The sequence below is a fragment of the Gnatocerus cornutus genome, chromosome 3 (assembly GCF_029298725.1).
Source record: "Gnatocerus cornutus isolate USDA-ARS CGAHR chromosome 3, icGnaCorn1.1, whole genome shotgun sequence".
Lineage (NCBI taxonomy): Eukaryota > Metazoa > Arthropoda > Insecta > Coleoptera > Tenebrionidae > Gnatocerus > Gnatocerus cornutus.
The window spans coordinates 12275477-12292640 of NC_142235.1; the positions used below are offsets into that span (position 1 = coordinate 12275477).

The window sequence follows — 17164 nt, forward strand, 5'->3', positions numbered from 1 at the left end:
TTGTCAAAAGTTAAGCCGAGTTGTCAAATATTGAAAATCTAAAATAAAAATTTGTTTTTAAAATAAATGTCTTTCAGTTTTGTACCTGTTAAGAATAAAAACTGTCAAAAAAATGTTTACAACTTAGAAACATCAATTTTCTGTCCAAAATATTAAGTAATCTTTAACATTGACAAAAATCGAGACCCCTTTTAAAAATTGTTAAAGATAATCTAGAAACGAAAATTCGTTTTAGAAAAAAGTTATCAACTAATGTTCTGAATATTACCTATCGCTTAAATTTGTACATGTCAGAATCAAAACCTGTCAAAAACAAATTTTTACAACCCAGAAACGTCAATTTCTGTGCAAAATTTCAAGCAACTAAAAATTGGCAAAAATTAAGACGTTTTTTTTTAAATTGTCAAAGATTAAAAATCTTGAAACAAAAAGTTTTCGAACCGTTGGTAAGTTTTTATGTGCTATAAGTCATAATAAGAAAAAACAATTTGACAATGTGGCAATTGTCAGTCGAAATCACAAACTTTCAAAAAAAATCAAAACTCAGATAAATCAAGTTCTTTGTCAAAATTTCACGTAATCTTAAAAATTGTTAAAAATCAAAAAAACTTTCCAAGAATTGTCAGAGATTTAGTACAGATGCCAAGACGATTGTTCTAATTTTACTATTTTTGGAATAGACAGAATTGGGAAAGAAGTTTGATATTTTGCCAAAAATTAGCCACTTTATTTTATCGTCAAAATCAAAATCTGTGAAAAAAAAAACAAATTCTTACAAAAATTTAAAGCAAATTTCTTTTGTCTTGATTCCTTTAATTCTACATGTCAAACACAATACCTATTAAGTGTCCAAAAACATTCAGTTTTGAAAAAGTGTTGACAAGTTCCTTTTATATTTTGCTACTTTTAGAATTCATGATTAGAAAATAAGTTCGACATTTTACCAAAATCACGTAATTTTGTTGTCAAAATTTTCAAAACTCCAAAAACATCAATTGTCCAAAAAATTTTAAACAACCTTCAAAATTGTCAAAAATGATTGTGACTTGTGAAAAATTGAAAATCCATTTTTTTTTCGAAAAAATATGCATAGCTAAATTTTGTACCTGTCAGAATTAAAAACTGTCAAAGACAGTTTTTCACAACTTAGAAACATCAGTTTTATGTCCAAAATTTCAAGTCATTTTAAAAATTGTCAAAAGTCGAGATCCTTTTTAAAAATTGTTAAAAAGAATCAGAATAATTCGTTTTAGAAAAAATGTTATCAAGTTTGTACCACTTTTAGAACAGTTATAATAACTAGGAAAGGACTTCGATATTTAAAGGTAACTAAGGATCACTTAATTTTGAACTTGTCACAGAATTAAAAAAATTGAAAAATCAAGTTCTAGCCTCAAAATTTCACGTAATTTTAAAAATTGATAAAAATTAAAACAACATTCCAAGAATTATCAGAAATTGGGCATCTAAAAACAAAGATTTAGAACATATGCTCGAGACGATTGTTCTAACTTTACCATTTTTAGGACAGACATAATTAGGAAAAAAGTTTGACAAAAAAAATCCCCCAAAATTTCAACATTTTTTTTTGCCGTTGATTCCTTTAAATGTAGATGTGAAACACAATATTAAATTTCCAAAAACAATAATCAACACCAAGTTTTTTAAGTAGTCTGCATAACTAAAAATATGCCAAAAATTGTGAAATGTATAAAAAATCGAGCTACCCGAAACTGTGTCAAAACTTACCACAGCCTACTTGTCCAAACTCTCCAGTATTACTTTCTTTCAATTTTTTCCATTAACTATTTTAGTTTATTCGGAAACACGTACGCCACTGTTTTTCAGATAATTAGAATTGCTAATTTCCGCGAACGTGATATGATAAGAAGATATTTACAAAGCCCACTCTAACCAACCTCTTGCTTCTCCCGACTTGTTCTAATTGCCAAAGAATCAATGAGAATTAAGAGCTTTCTGTTATCACTAGTTATTGTCGTCGACTTATCTTGATTAAATGTTTATACGATGCTAGGAGCAGAGATAGTGTTATTATCAGTTGACATAAATTTATTTCGGGTATGTTTTTAATACATCTCATAACATTTTTCAGTCACACAAAAGTTTTTTTGTTGCATTTTTTCTGGTTACATTTTCCCTGTATGCTCCACAAAAATAACACAAACTGATAACGAGTAAACTTATGCTAGTTGTACTAAATGCCAAAACAAAGTACCCTGTAATAGCATCGAGATATAATAAAATCTTTATTATAATAAAAAAAAATATATCACAAAATAAAAAAAAAGTTCTTAATTAACAATGATATAAATATGTCATATAATAATACAGAAGCACCTAAGTATGGCAGTGTTACAACATGAAAGAACGAAAAACGTCCAAATAAATATGATCTTTTGAAATGAGTGCTAACCTACACATAACGCACTAAAATCCCTAAATAAACTGTACATGAATACATTTACAAAGCAGTTATAAAATTACGTTCAGTATACTTGGAAGGGCTCTTAAGTTTGAGTAAATTGATAACTGACGACCCCCGTTTGATCTAAAACCAAAAAGAAAAAATAGTATACACAACATCGCAACGGTAGAACCGCGCGCTAGCATGCCGAACAAAACTTACCTTGGCGAAATGATTGCAAAATGTGTTTGTGGCTATTAATATTGCACTTAGAGGTAACTTAAAACTGAAATTAAATAATGAATTAGTGAAAAAATCATAATATGATTCTGAAACAAATGAGTGGAGTGCATGCGTCATGCGATGCAGGTGGACAATAACAACCTTCATATTAAAAAACTATATTTACACTTCCAACTTAAATACAATCGTAAGCATTACCATAAAATCCTAGAAAAATAATTTACGATATAAAGCTAAAGGGTTATTTACACTCCAAAGCTGTGCGCAACTCATAACAAGTGAATTAGACGATTCTAAATCAAGTCAAGCGCTACTCAATAAAAAAAAATCACACACTCTACTTAACCAAAAATTGCAAATTTTCTCTTGGTCATCCACCAACCTACATAACATCAACAAACATCTCACAAGGATTTCCCATAGCTATCTTAAATGATTGTCTACTACCGGCAATGTCTTTGGATTGGGCTGCGACCTGCGTCCCGCTGCTCTGGTCCGAGCCGTTCGACGAACCGTTACCGTTGCCGGTGGCCATGGGAAGGGCGGAACGGGGGCCTAACGACGTCAAGTCGCTGTCGGAGGCGCTGCTTTGGCCGGCGGCGGCGTCTTTTAGGTGGTCGGAGCCGTTTGATGAACCACCTGGAAGGATGTTTACGTGTCAAGTTCGAACAACAGGCTCAAGTGGATTCACCACTCCAGCTTCAGCCTTGACATGGAGCGAAAACTGTTACATGCGGCGTTTAAACATGAAAGTTGTCAAATATGACATAACACTGTGATATTTTGTTCCAAAAATATTGAATTTCCACTTTTAAAAACGTCAAAAAGCAACAAATCCTGGACCTTCTTAAAAAGTCCAACATCAACTGCCAGAAATGTGGCCGCTTGACTATTATTTCTTCTCAAAAAAGCAAAAACACAATTTTTACAAGCGCATCGACGCCACTCTTGATATTTCCAAGTCAAGTTCATACAACCGTCTCAAGTGCGAAATTATCAGCTCCTGCCACTTAAAAAACTATTTTAATATCATAGTGCATGCCTTTATAATCTTTGTTTTTGTTTGATATTCTTCAAATAACAATTAAATGATTCAACGCGACTGTCTAGAATTATAACATAAACGCAAAATATTTAATTTCACGGAAACAACCTGATAAACTAAAAAAATATTTGCATGAGCAAAGTAATTCCCCAATTCCCTGATAAATCAAATACACTCGAAATCACGTAATGTAACTCCCACACCACAATAATCACATAAAATAGCAGTAAAAACAGTAATTGCAAGATTGCGTAATTGTTTTTGTGGTTGAAACGACAAATAACACGTAACTCATTAACGATTTTAAGTGTTGTTACAACATGAATGCAGCTGGTTTTATCAAGATTTAGAATGACAAGTGCTAATCAATCAAAAAAAGTCAACACGAATGTTATCAACGTACGATAGAAGTGATTGTTCCGTTTATTTGATTTTTAAGATCCGGCTCGAGGGACCAGTCTTCTTAAGCAAATAACTTACCGCTTCCACTCAGCACCGACTCCTCTCTATTGTACCCATACACTGTATTCTCGCTGGCTGTATAAAACGGCATCGGCATGTATTCCAACGGATTATACGTCCCACTGTACGGCATGTAATTGGGTACGTTGGGCAGGGGCCCCACTGAATCCGTATCCCCTTGTATCTTCAAATTACTCATCGCCGAACACAGATCACCGAAGATATAATAGCACTGTTCCGAAAACGTGATCTTATTCACCGTGTGTCGTATAAACCCGGCCTTTAGCAAATGCGACGCGTATTTCCGCGCGTCGCGACGCTCCTGGAAGCCTTCGACGTGCGTCAACAACCAATCGATCATATCTGTTCCGATGAAGGCGTTGGGTATCGTGATTTTTAGCCACATCCTGTCGCGAATTTCGAGACCGCTGTCAGGACGTTGCATTGCTTGGACGACGGTGGCCATGGGGGTGTTCACAGAAAGGGGCTCCTCCAAGTCCGGAAACCCTGCAAAGGACGTGTTATATTTGCACTTAGTGAGAGTTTTAACTTACGTTCGTTTGCAGGAATTGTACTGGTAATGCTAGTGCTGGAAACGGTGGAGCTGCTAGGGGGGCGCGCCACTGGATCGCCTCGTACTGCTGCCGTGTGAGCCACCCATGCCCCTAGAAAAAAACAGTTAGAAAAGAGGTGGACAATTGGGAAGTACGAACCTGGATCGATGGGGCGAACGGGCTCGGTGCGGGGAATTGTAAAGTAGCCTTTGGGGTTGGGGTCCCAACATTTGGCCACGACGAGCTTGATTGGTCTGCAAAATGCAACGTCACTATAGAGAGAAAAAAACTGTCAAACTTAGAATAACCAAAATACAAAACTGTCAAAAATTGAAAACCAAAAAAGTCAAAAATCAACAATTTTGATGTCAAAGATCGACGAAAATAGTCAAATTTCTTTACCCTGGTTTCTGGACCACTTCTCTCAGGACCCGAACGGCCTCATCATTCGACATATTCTCGAAATTAACATCATTCACTTGTAGAATCATGTCCCCGGGCTCTATCCGTCCATCCAAAGCGACAGCCCCTCTAAAAATCACATTTTAATACTTTTCCCCTAATGTTTTCCCAACTTACCCTTTCATAATAGAGCCCACGTAAATCCCACCGTCGCCCCCCTTATTGCTTTGCCCTACGATCGAAATCCCTAGAAAATTGACCGTGTCCATGTTCAAGGTCACTGTTATAATGTTCAAGGACATCGTTGAATCCGTGATGCTTGAGTATGACGACGTCCTTGACATGGCTTGCATTCGTTGTTTCCGCCGCCTTTGGGGCCTTTTTCGCCCCGCGACGTGCAGTCTGCTGACGCTTGAGCATTCTGAGAGCGCCGTGTGTCGCCCCGTTGTCTCCGATTGAAAACTTGTGGTCTCTAAGTCAGAACTGACGATAGATGCAGTCTCATAAACTCTGGAATTGAGAGGGTGAATACTGAGAAGTAAAGTGGCAATTTTGGGGTACCTTGGAAGATGGCCGTTGATTCGTGATGAGTATTTGTGGTGTCTTCTACCCTGTCGTGAGCTAATAATGCTTTCGGTGTCGGTGCAGATGGATTCGGGGGCTTGAGGAGGTAGACGTTGTTCTGATTGGTGGGTGACACTGTCGGTGCACTGGGAGCCCCCATCAGACTGGTTGGAGCCATCAGCTGAGACGAGCTGTAACGAGTTTGTAGAAAATGGAGGCCACAATGACAATTAAACGTACCCAGCTCACTACGCGGCCGTTAAAACACGGCAAATGTGCGCTATCGTCGATAATTTCCTCTTTGACAACTCTGAAAATGAATGAATCGTTAAATTTTTAATGATCCAAGCTGTCAAAACAAGATTGATGTGTTTACGATGTGGGCCATCGGCCCCCATAAAACCATCAAAAAACCACACAAAACACTCAAACTACACGTCCTAAACAAAAAACAACGTGAAAATTACCCGAAATCATCGTCCATCGACTTGAAAAAGAACTTGTAATTGGGACGATTTAACACATTTTTAAAGTCAGCTAAGGTCACTTTTTCGGGGGAAATCGCGATTTTCACTAAATATGGGGTTTCCTCATCGTCTATGTGATAAATTACTTTTGTTTCATCCATGTTTTCCCGAGATTTTCACGAAAAACCACACAGTTTGACAGGAGCAAAACACTTTAACACAACATGGCCGACATCACTGCTCATCCCCACCCAACTGGGGGCAACAACCGCCGCCGCCCCCAGGCCGATCCTACGCTCTCCACAGCCCCCACACAACACTATACAATCGATTTCAGTCCGTTTTTCCACGGGAAATCGCCAAGAAATCGAGAAAATCGCCTAGAAACGCTAATGGGTACGTCGAGATCTGCATTACCGACGGGACGATTTTCTTAATTTTAACCCAAAAAATGTAGTTTTGGTTATAAAGGTTCATAGTGGCGGCGTTGAGCCCCCAGAGGGGTTTCACGCTTCTTGAAATGGTCCAAAATTAAGATAAAGGACCGGTTTTTAAGGCAACAATAGTGATTTTCCAGCCGTCACAGTGGCGACCCTGGGACGGGAACTGTCATCTGTCAACGCCGTCAGAAGTAGGTCAATATTTTACCTTTCAATACGTATGCTCATATGTTAGGGAATAATTCGCGAAATTCGGGAGATCCGTCCGTATTTCTGGTACGTGTACCTCCATGAACTGTGTTCCAACACTCACAGTCAGTCCTGCGTTTCCTGTAACCTACAAAGGCCTTTTTACAGACGTTCCACCATTCTAACCAAACCTGACATGGAGTAAAATCAGAAATATGGCAGAAAAATTGGGTTTGGGCAGTGAAGTGAGGCAGCTCAAGATCGGCCAAAGTTTTACCAATCCGAAATCCACCGGTTTTCACTCGATTAAATGTAAGTTTTTGAGGTTAGAGGCTCGGAATGATGGGGTGCTTTTTTCAGACGATTTCAAGCCTGCTTCTGTCGATACGAACAAAATCGCCACCGTTGACGTTGGCAGTAATCATCAGGTTACAGTTACCGTACCTCATTTAGGTAAGTACTGAGCTGAGGGGGCTCTGGTGGTAAATAAAGAGCGATTCTAGATGGTGCAGGGGTCCCCCAAACAGTATTCAAAGGTTCGCAACGGCCTTACCAGAAAGAATGTGTGCTCATTATCGATAGAGCGACAGGAGAGATTACTTTAGAGAAGTTAAGTTGTAATATTCAAGTTAAAAAGACAAGAAGTGAGTCTGCCAAATTGCCTCTGCCTCAAGGTGAGTCTAGTTACTTTTACTCTCGCACAATGGTAACCCTGACGTCAAGTCTAACTAGACTTTGAACTTTGAAGTCTAAGAAGGCTTTGGAATTTGAAATCTCAAGTAGACTTTTGAGTTTGAAGTCTGAGCAGGCTTTGGAATTTAAAATCAGTTGGTAGCCCTGTCACATGATAGGAAGCAGTGCTCCCAGCATTGTAATGTATATCAAATTTGCGTGGTTTTGTCGCAGAGAGGTTAGGTCAAGTCAATGACAGGTCGGGTACGACCTCCGCACTTTCCTCGCGATCGCAGACGCCTCCAATTGGGCAGCGCATCTCCCACAAGACGAAAGTAACCAGTGGAAGTCGCCGCCCCGACCGCCCTATCACCCACCTGGTGCCAAAACATTCGCCTTTACACGCGAGTCCAAGTTACCCTTCACCCAACCACCACAAAAGTCCCAAAAGGGATACGCACACTAACGAGTAAGTCGCTTCTGATTGGTTGAGACGTTTTATTGAGGTGGAGTTTTAGAACACACAACCAGAGCACTCTAGCGAGCTTGCCAATGATCGGCATCGATGACTTCGACACGCCCCAAAGTTCCCACCCACCGCCTAGCTCGACCACTCTAACGAACTCCACGGATTTGATGCTCCCCCTCTCTGACCACGAAACGAGAGTGGGGGAAATCAGCGACTCTTCTTCCTCGAGTAGTGACAGCGATTCGGATTCGGATCCGGATAAAACTATCGTGAATAAATTCAGCAAAACCAACGGCCACCATAGCAACGGAACTGCATCGAGTAAAATATCTACGCATTTGTTAAACGAAGATTTATGCTTGTCAGAGTCAGGATCGGACTCGGATTGATTGTGGACGGCTATGTTTATAAGGTATAAACGATAATTAAATATTTGTTACATGAATTATATTATGTATGATATTGATACAAATACATACTGCAATCTTCGTGGGCGTCACTGTAATTCGGGGATGTGACTTTGGTATGATAGGAGTAAACGCCCCAATTGGGAGGAGCTACCAATGAAGAGGTTGCACCGCCCTGAATCGGGCGGAGCTTCGTAATACTTGACTTTCAAGCTCATTTCGGTGGCGCGCATCGGGTGGAGGTCGCCCCCGAACTTGACGAACATCTCAAAAATACTCCCATTGAAGCTCTTGTAGTCCTTGAGAACATCCGTAATATCGTTGTCTACTCTGACGATCGGTAACACCTTCTGGTGCTGCTTGCGAACTAAAATCGAGCTTTAGAAGTCTTTCAGACACTCGCCAGACTTTACCATTGACGTAGTCCCTGCTGTAGAACGAAACATACTTGTATTCTTCCCTGTCAAAGTGTCCAGTATTTTTGTTGATGTCTAAACTTGTCGTCTGGGAGACTTTTGGGTTGTATTGTCTGAAAGGAATGGGGCTAAAAACCTGGAAATTTAAGATGGTGTTCATTCGGACTCTGTTAAGAAAGTCCCCGGAAATATTCGTGTGTGGGTCTAGGACTAATATCAGACTATCCAGACCGATTTTCTTGAGTGCCAAGTCCACAACCGCGAAATCCATGACTTTGCTCTCCGCCATTTTTAACATAGTCGGCCCTGTTGGTAACCTTATAGACACCCACGCCATCTTCACATCTTCGTTCTTATATTTACTCGTCGTTTTCGTCGCAAACGACTTAATCTCAACAAACACATCAGTCTCTCCTTTATTACTCGACTCTGCTTGGTACAGTAGTGCCAACATGAGAAAAGTCTTCTCTTTACGATCCATGATGGTAGCCGAGTACCCCCGAAGGAACTCCATCGCCAACGCGATCTCGTTTTCTTGAACGGGAAGGATTATAGTCACTCGGGAATTCTCAGTGACGTAGGGCACCGGTGTGAACTCCACTTTCCCGAGGGGTTTACAGACCTCAAAGCGTCTGATGACCTCTTTCCCGGTGCTGAGATCCCGGAAGCCGAGATCGAGCGTGTAGTCCATGCCGCGACTCAAGTCGAAGGTGCGGTAACCGTTGACTAGCCGCCGGAACTGGTATTTCCCCGGATGTTCAGTGTGGAACTTTAGCTTAACTTCGTCGATCACATACTAGGAGGGAAATGGGCGTGTTAGAATTGAACACAGACCAATCACGAGGCTTGCTCGGCTCAGGTGACCCCGATTGTTGCTCGTCATTGGTTACAGGGGCGTGTCAATATCAAGCTATGACCAATTTGGAGCCTTGCTCGGATCAGGTGATCGCCAATATTGCCCGTGATTGGTTACAGGGGCGTTGTTACCTGTATATCCTCCAAGTCGGCGCTCGTATGTGGCCGAACGTTCCTGAAATCATCGGGGAAGTACATGTGAGTCATGTTGAAGTAAAACTGTCTCGGCAGGTCGAATCGCGTGGCGGGCTTCGCCCCCGGTCTCTGTCCCGGGGGCCAAACTTCGGTCAAACCTTCAGACAATACGTCGATTTCTTTTTTAATGAACTCCAGTCGTTGCTGGAACAGCACTATAAGTACTAACTATTTCGACTTCACGTTGCTTACTCTAAGAAAATACGCATTGAGAAGATAAAAGTTCTCCCCTTCTAAAATGGGGTGCACTGTCACAGCCTTGTTGAACTCCTCCCGTTGAGACAACTCCAGAAAATGCTGTTTGAGTTCAAAGTGTTTCAATTTGAACGACTGCAAAGTTTGGCCTTGGATTGTCTCCTGACAAGTCAAACCAATACTGTGATGGACACATCTTCCGATATTTTCGCTGTGGTCTTCGGAGATCGCGTTCATTACGCACCAATCCAAGTGTTCCCTCATTGCCTTCACCACGGAGTTGCTTAGAATGATTCCAGAGTCTACAAGAAGAGATCAGTGCCACGACAGCCCCCTTTGGGACCTCACCTAAGTTGCAGTACGACCCGTCCGTGATGGGGCTCCCGAAATACACGTCCATACTCACACTGATCTTCTTCACAATATCATTTAAACGCCTCGCATTGATGAACGTGTAGTCGTGCGCCAGGAAGTAATAATCGTAATCCTGTCCAAAGTTGTCTCCTATATATTTGAGCACTTGGAAGGGTCGGTACTTCGCCCTCGTATCTGTAAACCCTACAAGCCCGCTCAAATTAAACTTGCTCTTTAGTTTGTATTGCGCGGTTATAAAAAACTTGATCTGATCTACCAGACGTCCGATTGTCTTGTTGAGAGGCACCGCTTGAGTATTGACTTTGTCTTCGGAGCTGAAGATCCCCACAAAGAGTTTCTCTCGAATTCCGAGCTCTGTGGAGTAGTATCTAGGCCTCACTAACTTCGTTTTCTTAGGGGAAGCACTGGTTTTCTTCGGGGGATTGATTTTGGGTTCGATTTTATAAACGGGGGCACTCTGCGGTTCATGACTGGGGACACACACCGGGTCTAATGATTCAGATATCAGAGAAGACAAGTAGAGGCCGATGATGACTCCAACTACTACGTATATGTTGCTGGCGAAGAATGTTTTGAGCCCCTTCAACATTTTGAGGTTATGTTTGCAACTACAATTTTAAGTTTGGAGGTTGAGAAGAGCCCGTAAGGGCTCACGTGACGTTTCACTGTTTTAGAAGTGGTTGATTTGGGGGACGGGCTACTTAAAATAGGTTGTTTGGATCTTTAGTTCGAACATTTTTAGGTTAACGCGGTCGGTATTACAGGAATCTAATGTAAAATCAAGGACTTCAGTTGGCTACACTGCACAATGAGGCAGGGGCAGCCCCAATGAAAAATTAGTAGTCACTGAATGGTCGCATTTATTTTCTTATCTACATAAATATACAACTTTCTCTATACATAATAGTTCATCTGAGTCTTTACAACACTTGCGTGGCCACACTATTCGTAAAATAAATGAAAGCCCCCATTAAATTAACGAACGTTGCTCCTAAGAACACAGTCATCCATTTCCCATCGGAGGCGGTAACCAGTGACGCCGTCACCGGTCCACAAAGAATCCCCGGTATCGTTGCTATAGTGTTACTGATTGCAAACGTGGTCCCCGCATAGTTGGGGGCGACATCAACATGATTGCTCAAGTGCCCCGCCGAGTTGGACGCTGATAGCCCCATAGATATACTTACTAAAACAACAGCGAACGGGAGGTGGTCCACGACACAGAAAATAGCGAGGAAGAGGGCGGGACCAACCAAACCGATGCTTGTCATTAGTCGACGGACGTTGAGTACTGACCAACTTTTAAGGAGGAGTCCATCGGCCACGTGACCACTGATCACGCCGAACACCGAATTGACGATGTAGGGGACGGCCGTGAGACTGAGGGAGTGGGCGTTACCACCGAGGTACCGCGCGAGATACGTGGGCAGCCACTGCATGATGATGTAGGAGGACCAATTCATGGCGAAGTGGGCGGCGTAGATGGCCCACAGGGGTTTGCTTAGGATGAAGTCCGCCCAGCGAATACTCCGGGAAATTACCTTCGGCATGTGTAGAGGAATGGTTTCTTCACCAGGGTAAGCGTCCTCCGGATATGCCAAATACCATAGTACCACCCAGATGAAGCCAAAAGAACCAAACCAGTAAAAACATGCCTCCCAGGATAAATGCGGGCAGAGCACCGATGCGACAGTCTGACCAACTGATCCAGAAGCGAGTAAGTAGCTGAAAGCACGCGAGCGCTCCTCCACTGGGATGCTGTGGGCGAAGAGATGGAAGATCGTGGGGAGTCCCAACCCCTCCGCAAAGCCTAGCACTATTCGACAGATGATCAGAGCAGCGAGACTGTGAGCCAGGAAAGGGGTGACGAAAGTTGCGATGCTCCATAGTAACACACTGAAAATGAGGACGTTCTTGGCGCCGAGTTTACTGGCCCAAAAACTCCCTACTCTCAACAATGAGCATCAATTCTCCTGGGAACTTACCTAAGATTTGACTCGTGAAGTAGCCGAAAGCAAAGGCCGAGAGGACCCATCCTTGCGCGTGGAGGCTCCATTGGAAAATATCAGTCATGGGGACTATGGCTATTGGCATTATCACCCGATCCGCGCTGTTAATGAAGTTGGCAGCACTGCAAAGCGCCACGATCCGGGAAGTCCGAGTAAGCCACCTTATCCGCGCCATGGTAACCCTGGAAGTTCCATTTAGCTAAACCAAAGAATAATTACAAAGAAACTCACCTGTTGCTCACACTGAAGTCTCAGCACACAATATCACATTCTAAGTTCGGAGATTTGTACCAGTTTTTGCTCTAAAATTAGTATTAACTGAGATTTTTACGAAAATTCGGTGACTTGGAATGGCCATGTCAACACCGCCGCCATCTTGCTTTGGGGAATTTCGCGTTGCTAGGGTGGCACTAAAATCGCCAGATTTAATTAATTTTATTATAAATAACGATTTTCGGGTAAATATACAAACTCAGTCTTCAACATCATCGATGAGGTACAGAAAGGCGTCGTTTTCGTAAGTTGGAAAGTAGTACCTGTCAAAAAAACGTGAGTTGGTTAACATAACCTCAAACTCTCTTACTCAGGGTGGTCGAACGTTTTCAATTCCGGAATTTTACAATGTTGAGCTTCAAACAGGTGATTTTGGAGCGCCCCTGAACTATCATAGTTTTCATCACAATAAAGACACCTTTTCCCATGCACCTGTCTTCTCACATAATTCACAAATTTCACTTTTTGATAAAAATCAAAGTCTTTTGTAAGTTCTGCGAAATCAAACTCATGATCAGCCTCCATGTGTAGACACAACGTGTTAATATTAGTTTCCCGCTTATCACAGAAAAGACAAGTAATCAAATCCTCCTTTTCATTCCAATCATAGTATTCCTCATCATTGTTCTTTTCCTCAGTAAGACAGTCGTCCTGGCGGTTTGTGCTGCGCCCTCGCTTCTCAGGCTCCACGTAATTAATCACGAAAAACTTATCATATTCAGTGTTTCGCCAGTTCAGTCTTTTATGCAGTTTTTTCCGCATGTGCTCCTTCAAAACTGCGCGTTCAGGGAAAACGCGGCTGCAGTAAAGACATGTGAGGTTCTCCAACGTTTGGGCTATCTTCTCCACGAGTTCTTCAATGTAAACTAAATTTTGGGGGTTCCCTAGTTGGAGGTTGTGCTGGTCTTCCAAGTGCGCGATAAAATCGACTCTGCTGCCTGCAATAATGATTGCAATTTGGGATATTTTGGGGGCACAGTTACCTTCAAAATTCAACTTGCAGAAGAGACACATCCGCGTGTAGCCCCCATCCGTGCGCTCAAACTCCTGCACCTTCAAGACGTGTTCTAACTTCAATTTTTGTCTCAATTCCTTGTCTTCCTTCAGTAATGTGGACAGTAGGAAATAAAACTGATCCGAAGAGTCTATTTTTATCGACGGGACGAGCTCCTCCATTGGAGTTTGCTTGAATTTATCGCGCCAGTAACTAATGTAGCTAAAAATTAACATAACCTCACTTTTCTAAATTGCGAGCTGGGGCTTACTCTGGTAAATTCTCGATATTTTGGACTTCTTCTATGACTAGATTATGGACTTCAAACAAGTGAGCAACAAAGATTTGAAAGCTTAAGACTAAATTAAAGGTGTCTTCACACAAAAGACAGGGGACTTCGGTGTCGTTATAGAAAGGAGCTGTGTTTGTGGAGTTATCAAAGATAAGAGGACCGAACATCTTGTTGGCCGTTCCTGCAAAAAACTGTCTTAAAACGGGGCTCACTGGTTGATTTTGGGGTTACCTGTTGTGTCCTCTGGGGCAGCCATGTTTGAACTGGTTAGGGACTTTTCACGTTGACTGTTGGTACTAATTTAGACACAAATTCGGCGAAAAAAGGATAATAGCCAAGAATTTCTTACATTTCCTTAATGAAAGGTGCAAATAGGCACTACGGGTAACGATACACCCATTTCAAAACTCTTATGGAAACTGTCGGGTTATCTAGTAACAAACGTGGGTTGGCCCTCCTGATTGTCATCGTCAACCTAACCTCACATAATGTAACCTCAAAACCATGGCTCCGACTAAAAATAAACCGCCGAAATCCGGGCCACCCCCAGCTGCAGCCCCCTCGAAGCTCAACCTGTGGAAATTCATCACTGACCCCCATCAAATATGGCTCACTTGCACCCTCCTTTTCGTTTTTGAAGCAATCCTCAACATTTTTATCATAGAAAGGGTAAAATACACGGAAATTGACTGGAGGGCCTACATGCAAGAAGTCGAGGGGTTTCTTAACGGAACGTGGGACTACAAGGACCTCAAAGGTGGGTGCCCCCTTAGTAAACACTCCTTAATTTTAATGTTTTAGGTGACACGGGCCCCCTCGTGTACCCGGCCGGCTTCGTTTACATTTATTCGCTGCTGTACACTGTTACCAACCATGGAAGCAATATTTATCTAGGACAGTACATTTTCATGGGGCTGTATCTTGCACAGAGTTTGTTAATGTACCGAGTTTTGAAAAAAACAGCGAAGATCCCTCCATACGCCCTGGTTTTAGCAACGCTAACTTCATACAGGATACACTCGATCTTCGTTTTGCGACTTTTCAACGATCCAATCGCAGTACTCCTCTTTTACGTGAGTTTAAACTTGTTCATTTCTGATTGGTGGCGACTAGGGAGCCTCTTCTTCTCATTGGCTGTGTCAGTGAAAATGAACATACTCCTGTACGCCCCTTGTTTGCTCATCGCCTACTTAACAAACTTAAGTTACATTCAAACCGTCCTGAACTTGGCAATTTGTGGGTTGGTACAACTGATTTTAGGGGCTCCTTTCATCTATACCAATCCGTACTCGTACTTGAAGGGTAGTTTCGATTTGGGCCGTATTTTTGAGTATAAGTGGACTGTCAACTACCGATTTCTTACCCGTGAAGTTTTCGAAAATCGCGCTCTTCACATATCGTTGCTAGTTTTACACGTCTTGGTGTTGGTACTTTTCGCGCCACTTTTAAAACGGTACTTAAGTAGTTATGCTAAGCTGCGCGTCGTCACCAAAGAAGTTAAGTCACAGATGAGAACAGAAAGAAAGAGGAAAGCGGAACAGAAGAAGAAAGAGGACCAAAAACTAACAAAGAAAGAACGAGCTTTTATTGAGAGCTTCGAGAAACAACTGAAAGGTAGCAACCGCCAAGAAACAATCGACGACGCTTATGAAGATGAGAAATTAGAAGATAAGATGAGCAAAGTTGCTCAGTTGTTTGTTCTTCCGTTTTTTGTTACGAACTTGATAGGGATTGTGTTTGCTCGGTCACTACATTATCAATTTTACAGTTGGTACTTCCACAGTTTGTTGTATTTAGTTTTTTCTACTGGTTATAGAAAACCTGTCATGTTTCTGCTGTTGGGGGTTATAGAATATTGTTGGAACGTGTATCCGAGCACCGAATTTTCCAGTGCCTTGTTGCATTTGTGCCATTTTGTATTGCTTTGGGGAGTTTACAGAACGATGAAAATCTAATTTGAATGGTTGTGCTCATGTTGTTATATTGTCAATTTACAGTTTATCAATAAAAATTTACTAATAAGAGATAAATTGTTTCAAAACTTTGTCAGATGTGGGGTTCGAACCCACGCTCTCAGAGAGAACCAGAACTTAAGTCTGGCGCCTTAGACCACTCGGCCAATCTGACTTATATTAATTAGAACAAACAATAGCAATAAAAGTTACTCAACTGAAATCTAATCTTCAGTAAGTAGCACACACTTACGTAAAGATAATTAAGGCGTTAGAAACAAATTCCTAAAACTTTAAAAACCCGAAAAAAAGGACGAATGAGCAATCTTGCTCACTGAGCATGACATAATGCAGGCAGTAGAAAATGCAGATTTTACAGAAGCAGAACCAAAAATACCCTTACAATACTACAAAGAAGTTTTTTTGTACTTAAAATTACTTTTTAGTATGAAAAAAGGCCAATGAGCAGTTTTGCTCACTCAGTGTGTAATAGACATACAATAAAAAATTATTAATTTCTCATGGAGGAAAATTTTAAATACACTATAATAATAAAAATAAATACTTTTGTAACGAAATTACGACCAATGAGCAACAATGCTCATGGAGCAACTTTGAAAAAAGTTCGAAATCAAAAAAATATATATATTTTTCATTGAATTTTAATGAAGTTTAAACATAAAACAACAAAAAAAACTGCTTGGAAAAAGATAAGGAAATGAAATGAGCACACGTTGCTCACTTCCCGCCATTTTTGCTCAAAACTAAAACACGCGCTGCATTTACAATATGTTTTAAAATGATACAAAAAAGTGATATGAAGTAGACGAGTTTTTATCTTATCGCTTTATCAAAAACGTACAAAAAACAAAAATGTCAGATGTGGGGTTCGAACCCACGCTCTCAGAGAGAACCAGAGCTTAAATCTGGCGCCTTAGACCACTCGGCCAATCTGACTTATAATAATTAGAACAAACAATAGCAATATAAGATACTCAACTGAAATCTAATCTTCAGTAAGTAGCACTCACTTATCGAAAGATAATCCAATCTTCAGTAGCACTCACTTATGTAAATATAATTATGAAATAAGAAAAAAAATTCAAAAACTTCAATAATTCGAAAAAATAGGCCAATGAGCAAGCTTGCTCACTGAGCATAAGATAATCCATGCAGTAGAAAATACATTCTTTACGGGAGCAAAAAATAAAAAAGACTAAGAATAGTAAAAAGAAACTTAAGTAATTAAAAGTACTTTAAAGAATGAAA

General features: G+C 41.1%; 6 protein-coding genes, 1 long non-coding RNA gene and 2 other non-coding genes across 13 annotated transcripts; 2 read left to right on the forward strand and 7 right to left on the reverse strand.

The window, feature by feature from the left end:
• Nucleotides 1-2049: 2049 nt before the first annotated feature.
• Nucleotides 2050-2815, reverse strand: LOC148176962 (uncharacterized). Its single transcript, XR_015769825.1, has 2 exons — nucleotides 2648-2815; nucleotides 2050-2569 (listed from the first exon to the last, which is right to left on the reverse strand). It is a non-coding gene; the product is annotated as an uncharacterized LOC148176962 (long non-coding RNA).
• On the reverse strand, nucleotides 2648-6451 carry dsh (Segment polarity protein dishevelled). 4 transcript variants are annotated; one of them, XM_088032992.1, is made up of 9 exons: nucleotides 6163-6451; nucleotides 5936-6005; nucleotides 5309-5886; nucleotides 5132-5260; nucleotides 4889-5001; nucleotides 4730-4840; nucleotides 4194-4682; nucleotides 3116-3307; nucleotides 2648-2711 (listed from the first exon to the last, which is right to left on the reverse strand). In XM_088032992.1, the coding sequence occupies exons 1-9, from the start codon at nucleotides 6321-6323 to the stop codon at nucleotides 2695-2697; spliced, it is 1860 nt and encodes a 619-aa protein (XP_087889118.1). In that variant the 5' UTR covers nucleotides 6324-6451; the 3' UTR covers nucleotides 2648-2694. The 4 variants fall into 4 exon arrangements, with proteins under 4 accessions (XP_087889118.1, XP_087889117.1, XP_087889119.1 ...); XM_088032991.1 differs by lacking the exon at nucleotides 2648-2711 and adding an exon at nucleotides 2976-3050; XM_088032993.1 differs by lacking the exon at nucleotides 2648-2711 and having other exon boundaries at nucleotides 3010-3307; nucleotides 5309-5641; nucleotides 5693-5886; nucleotides 6163-6421.
• A 247-nt stretch (nucleotides 6452-6698) lies between these two features.
• Eaf (ELL-associated factor) lies at nucleotides 6699-8420 on the forward strand. Of its 2 annotated transcripts, none has more exons than XM_088032997.1 (6): nucleotides 6699-6793; nucleotides 6960-7103; nucleotides 7152-7244; nucleotides 7295-7465; nucleotides 7698-7932; nucleotides 7982-8420. In XM_088032997.1, exons 2-6 carry the CDS (start codon nucleotides 7007-7009, stop codon nucleotides 8319-8321), a joined length of 936 nt encoding a protein of 311 aa, XP_087889123.1. In that variant the 5' UTR covers nucleotides 6699-6793; nucleotides 6960-7006; the 3' UTR covers nucleotides 8322-8420. The 2 variants fall into 2 exon arrangements, with proteins under 2 accessions (XP_087889123.1, XP_087889122.1); XM_088032996.1 differs by having other exon boundaries at nucleotides 6768-6878.
• Chpf (Chondroitin polymerizing factor) lies at nucleotides 8358-11133 on the reverse strand. The gene is made up of 5 exons (XM_088032989.1): nucleotides 10349-11133; nucleotides 9998-10302; nucleotides 9743-9949; nucleotides 8753-9551; nucleotides 8358-8706 (listed from the first exon to the last, which is right to left on the reverse strand). Exons 1-5 carry the CDS (start codon nucleotides 10962-10964, stop codon nucleotides 8429-8431), a joined length of 2205 nt encoding a protein of 734 aa, XP_087889115.1. The 5' UTR covers nucleotides 10965-11133; the 3' UTR covers nucleotides 8358-8428.
• Nucleotides 11134-11217: 84 nt separating this feature from the next.
• On the reverse strand, nucleotides 11218-12791 carry LOC148176966 (uncharacterized). The gene is made up of 3 exons (XM_088032995.1): nucleotides 12616-12791; nucleotides 12361-12566; nucleotides 11218-12320 (listed from the first exon to the last, which is right to left on the reverse strand). The coding sequence occupies exons 2-3, from the start codon at nucleotides 12557-12559 to the stop codon at nucleotides 11296-11298; spliced, it is 1224 nt and encodes a 407-aa protein (XP_087889121.1). The 5' UTR covers nucleotides 12560-12566; nucleotides 12616-12791; the 3' UTR covers nucleotides 11218-11295.
• On the reverse strand, nucleotides 12703-14411 carry LOC148176967 (zinc finger protein 277). The gene is made up of 8 exons (XM_088033238.1): nucleotides 14364-14411; nucleotides 14293-14321; nucleotides 14175-14239; nucleotides 13923-14124; nucleotides 13641-13873; nucleotides 12968-13595; nucleotides 12853-12920; nucleotides 12703-12794 (listed from the first exon to the last, which is right to left on the reverse strand). The coding sequence occupies exons 1-7, from the start codon at nucleotides 14409-14411 to the stop codon at nucleotides 12857-12859; spliced, it is 1269 nt and encodes a 422-aa protein (XP_087889364.1). The 3' UTR covers nucleotides 12703-12794; nucleotides 12853-12856.
• On the forward strand, nucleotides 14387-15968 carry Alg3 (Alg3, alpha-1,3- mannosyltransferase). The gene is made up of 2 exons (XM_088032994.1): nucleotides 14387-14700; nucleotides 14745-15968. The coding sequence occupies exons 1-2, from the start codon at nucleotides 14448-14450 to the stop codon at nucleotides 15896-15898; spliced, it is 1407 nt and encodes a 468-aa protein (XP_087889120.1). The 5' UTR covers nucleotides 14387-14447; the 3' UTR covers nucleotides 15899-15968.
• Nucleotides 15969-15987: 19 nt separating this feature from the next.
• TRNAL-UAA (transfer RNA leucine (anticodon UAA)) lies at nucleotides 15988-16070 on the reverse strand. Its single transcript has one exon. It is a non-coding gene; the product is annotated as a tRNA-Leu (tRNA).
• A 699-nt stretch (nucleotides 16071-16769) lies between these two features.
• TRNAL-UAA (transfer RNA leucine (anticodon UAA)) lies at nucleotides 16770-16852 on the reverse strand. Its single transcript has one exon. It is a non-coding gene; the product is annotated as a tRNA-Leu (tRNA).
• Nucleotides 16853-17164: the final 312 nt, after the last annotated feature.

Coding starts and splice junctions, on each gene's coding strand:
- dsh (XM_088032990.1), bottom strand. CDS start 6,323: ATGGATGAAACAAAAGTAATTTATCACATAGACGATGAGGAAACCCCA. Junction 5,261..5,308: donor GTGGGCTCTATTATGAAAGG/GTAAGTTGGGAA, acceptor TGTGATTTTTAG/AGGGGCTGTCGCTTTGGATG. Junction 3,308..4,193: donor GTCGGTGCTGAGTGGAAGCG/GTAAGTTATTTG, acceptor ACATCCTTCCAG/GTGGTTCATCAAACGGCTCC.
- Eaf (XM_088032997.1), top strand. CDS start 7,007: ATGGCAGAAAAATTGGGTTTGGGCAGTGAAGTGAGGCAGCTCAAGATC. Junction 7,466..7,697: donor CAAATTGCCTCTGCCTCAAG/GTGAGTCTAGTT, acceptor GTTTTGTCGCAG/AGAGGTTAGGTCAAGTCAAT. Junction 7,933..7,981: donor AGGGATACGCACACTAACGA/GTAAGTCGCTTC, acceptor GTGGAGTTTTAG/AACACACAACCAGAGCACTC.
- Chpf (XM_088032989.1), bottom strand. CDS start 10,964: ATGTTGAAGGGGCTCAAAACATTCTTCGCCAGCAACATATACGTAGTA. Junction 9,950..9,997: donor TCAATGCGTATTTTCTTAGA/GTAAGCAACGTG, acceptor GTGCTGTTCCAG/CAACGACTGGAGTTCATTAA. Junction 8,707..8,752: donor CAGCAGGGACTACGTCAATG/GTAAAGTCTGGC, acceptor GCTCGATTTTAG/TTCGCAAGCAGCACCAGAAG.
- LOC148176966 (XM_088032995.1), bottom strand. CDS start 12,559: ATGGCGCGGATAAGGTGGCTTACTCGGACTTCCCGGATCGTGGCGCTT. Junction 12,321..12,360: donor CTTCACGAGTCAAATCTTAG/GTAAGTTCCCAG, acceptor TGTTGAGAGTAG/GGAGTTTTTGGGCCAGTAAA.
- LOC148176967 (XM_088033238.1), bottom strand. CDS start 14,411: ATGACAATCAGGAGGGCCAACCCACGTTTGTTACTAGATAACCCGACA. Junction 14,240..14,292: donor GCACCTTTCATTAAGGAAAT/GTAAGAAATTCT, acceptor TGTCTAAATTAG/TACCAACAGTCAACGTGAAA. Junction 13,874..13,922: donor AATATCGAGAATTTACCAGA/GTAAGCCCCAGC, acceptor GTTAATTTTTAG/CTACATTAGTTACTGGCGCG.
- Alg3 (XM_088032994.1), top strand. CDS start 14,448: ATGGCTCCGACTAAAAATAAACCGCCGAAATCCGGGCCACCCCCAGCT. Junction 14,701..14,744: donor GGACTACAAGGACCTCAAAG/GTGGGTGCCCCC, acceptor TTAATGTTTTAG/GTGACACGGGCCCCCTCGTG.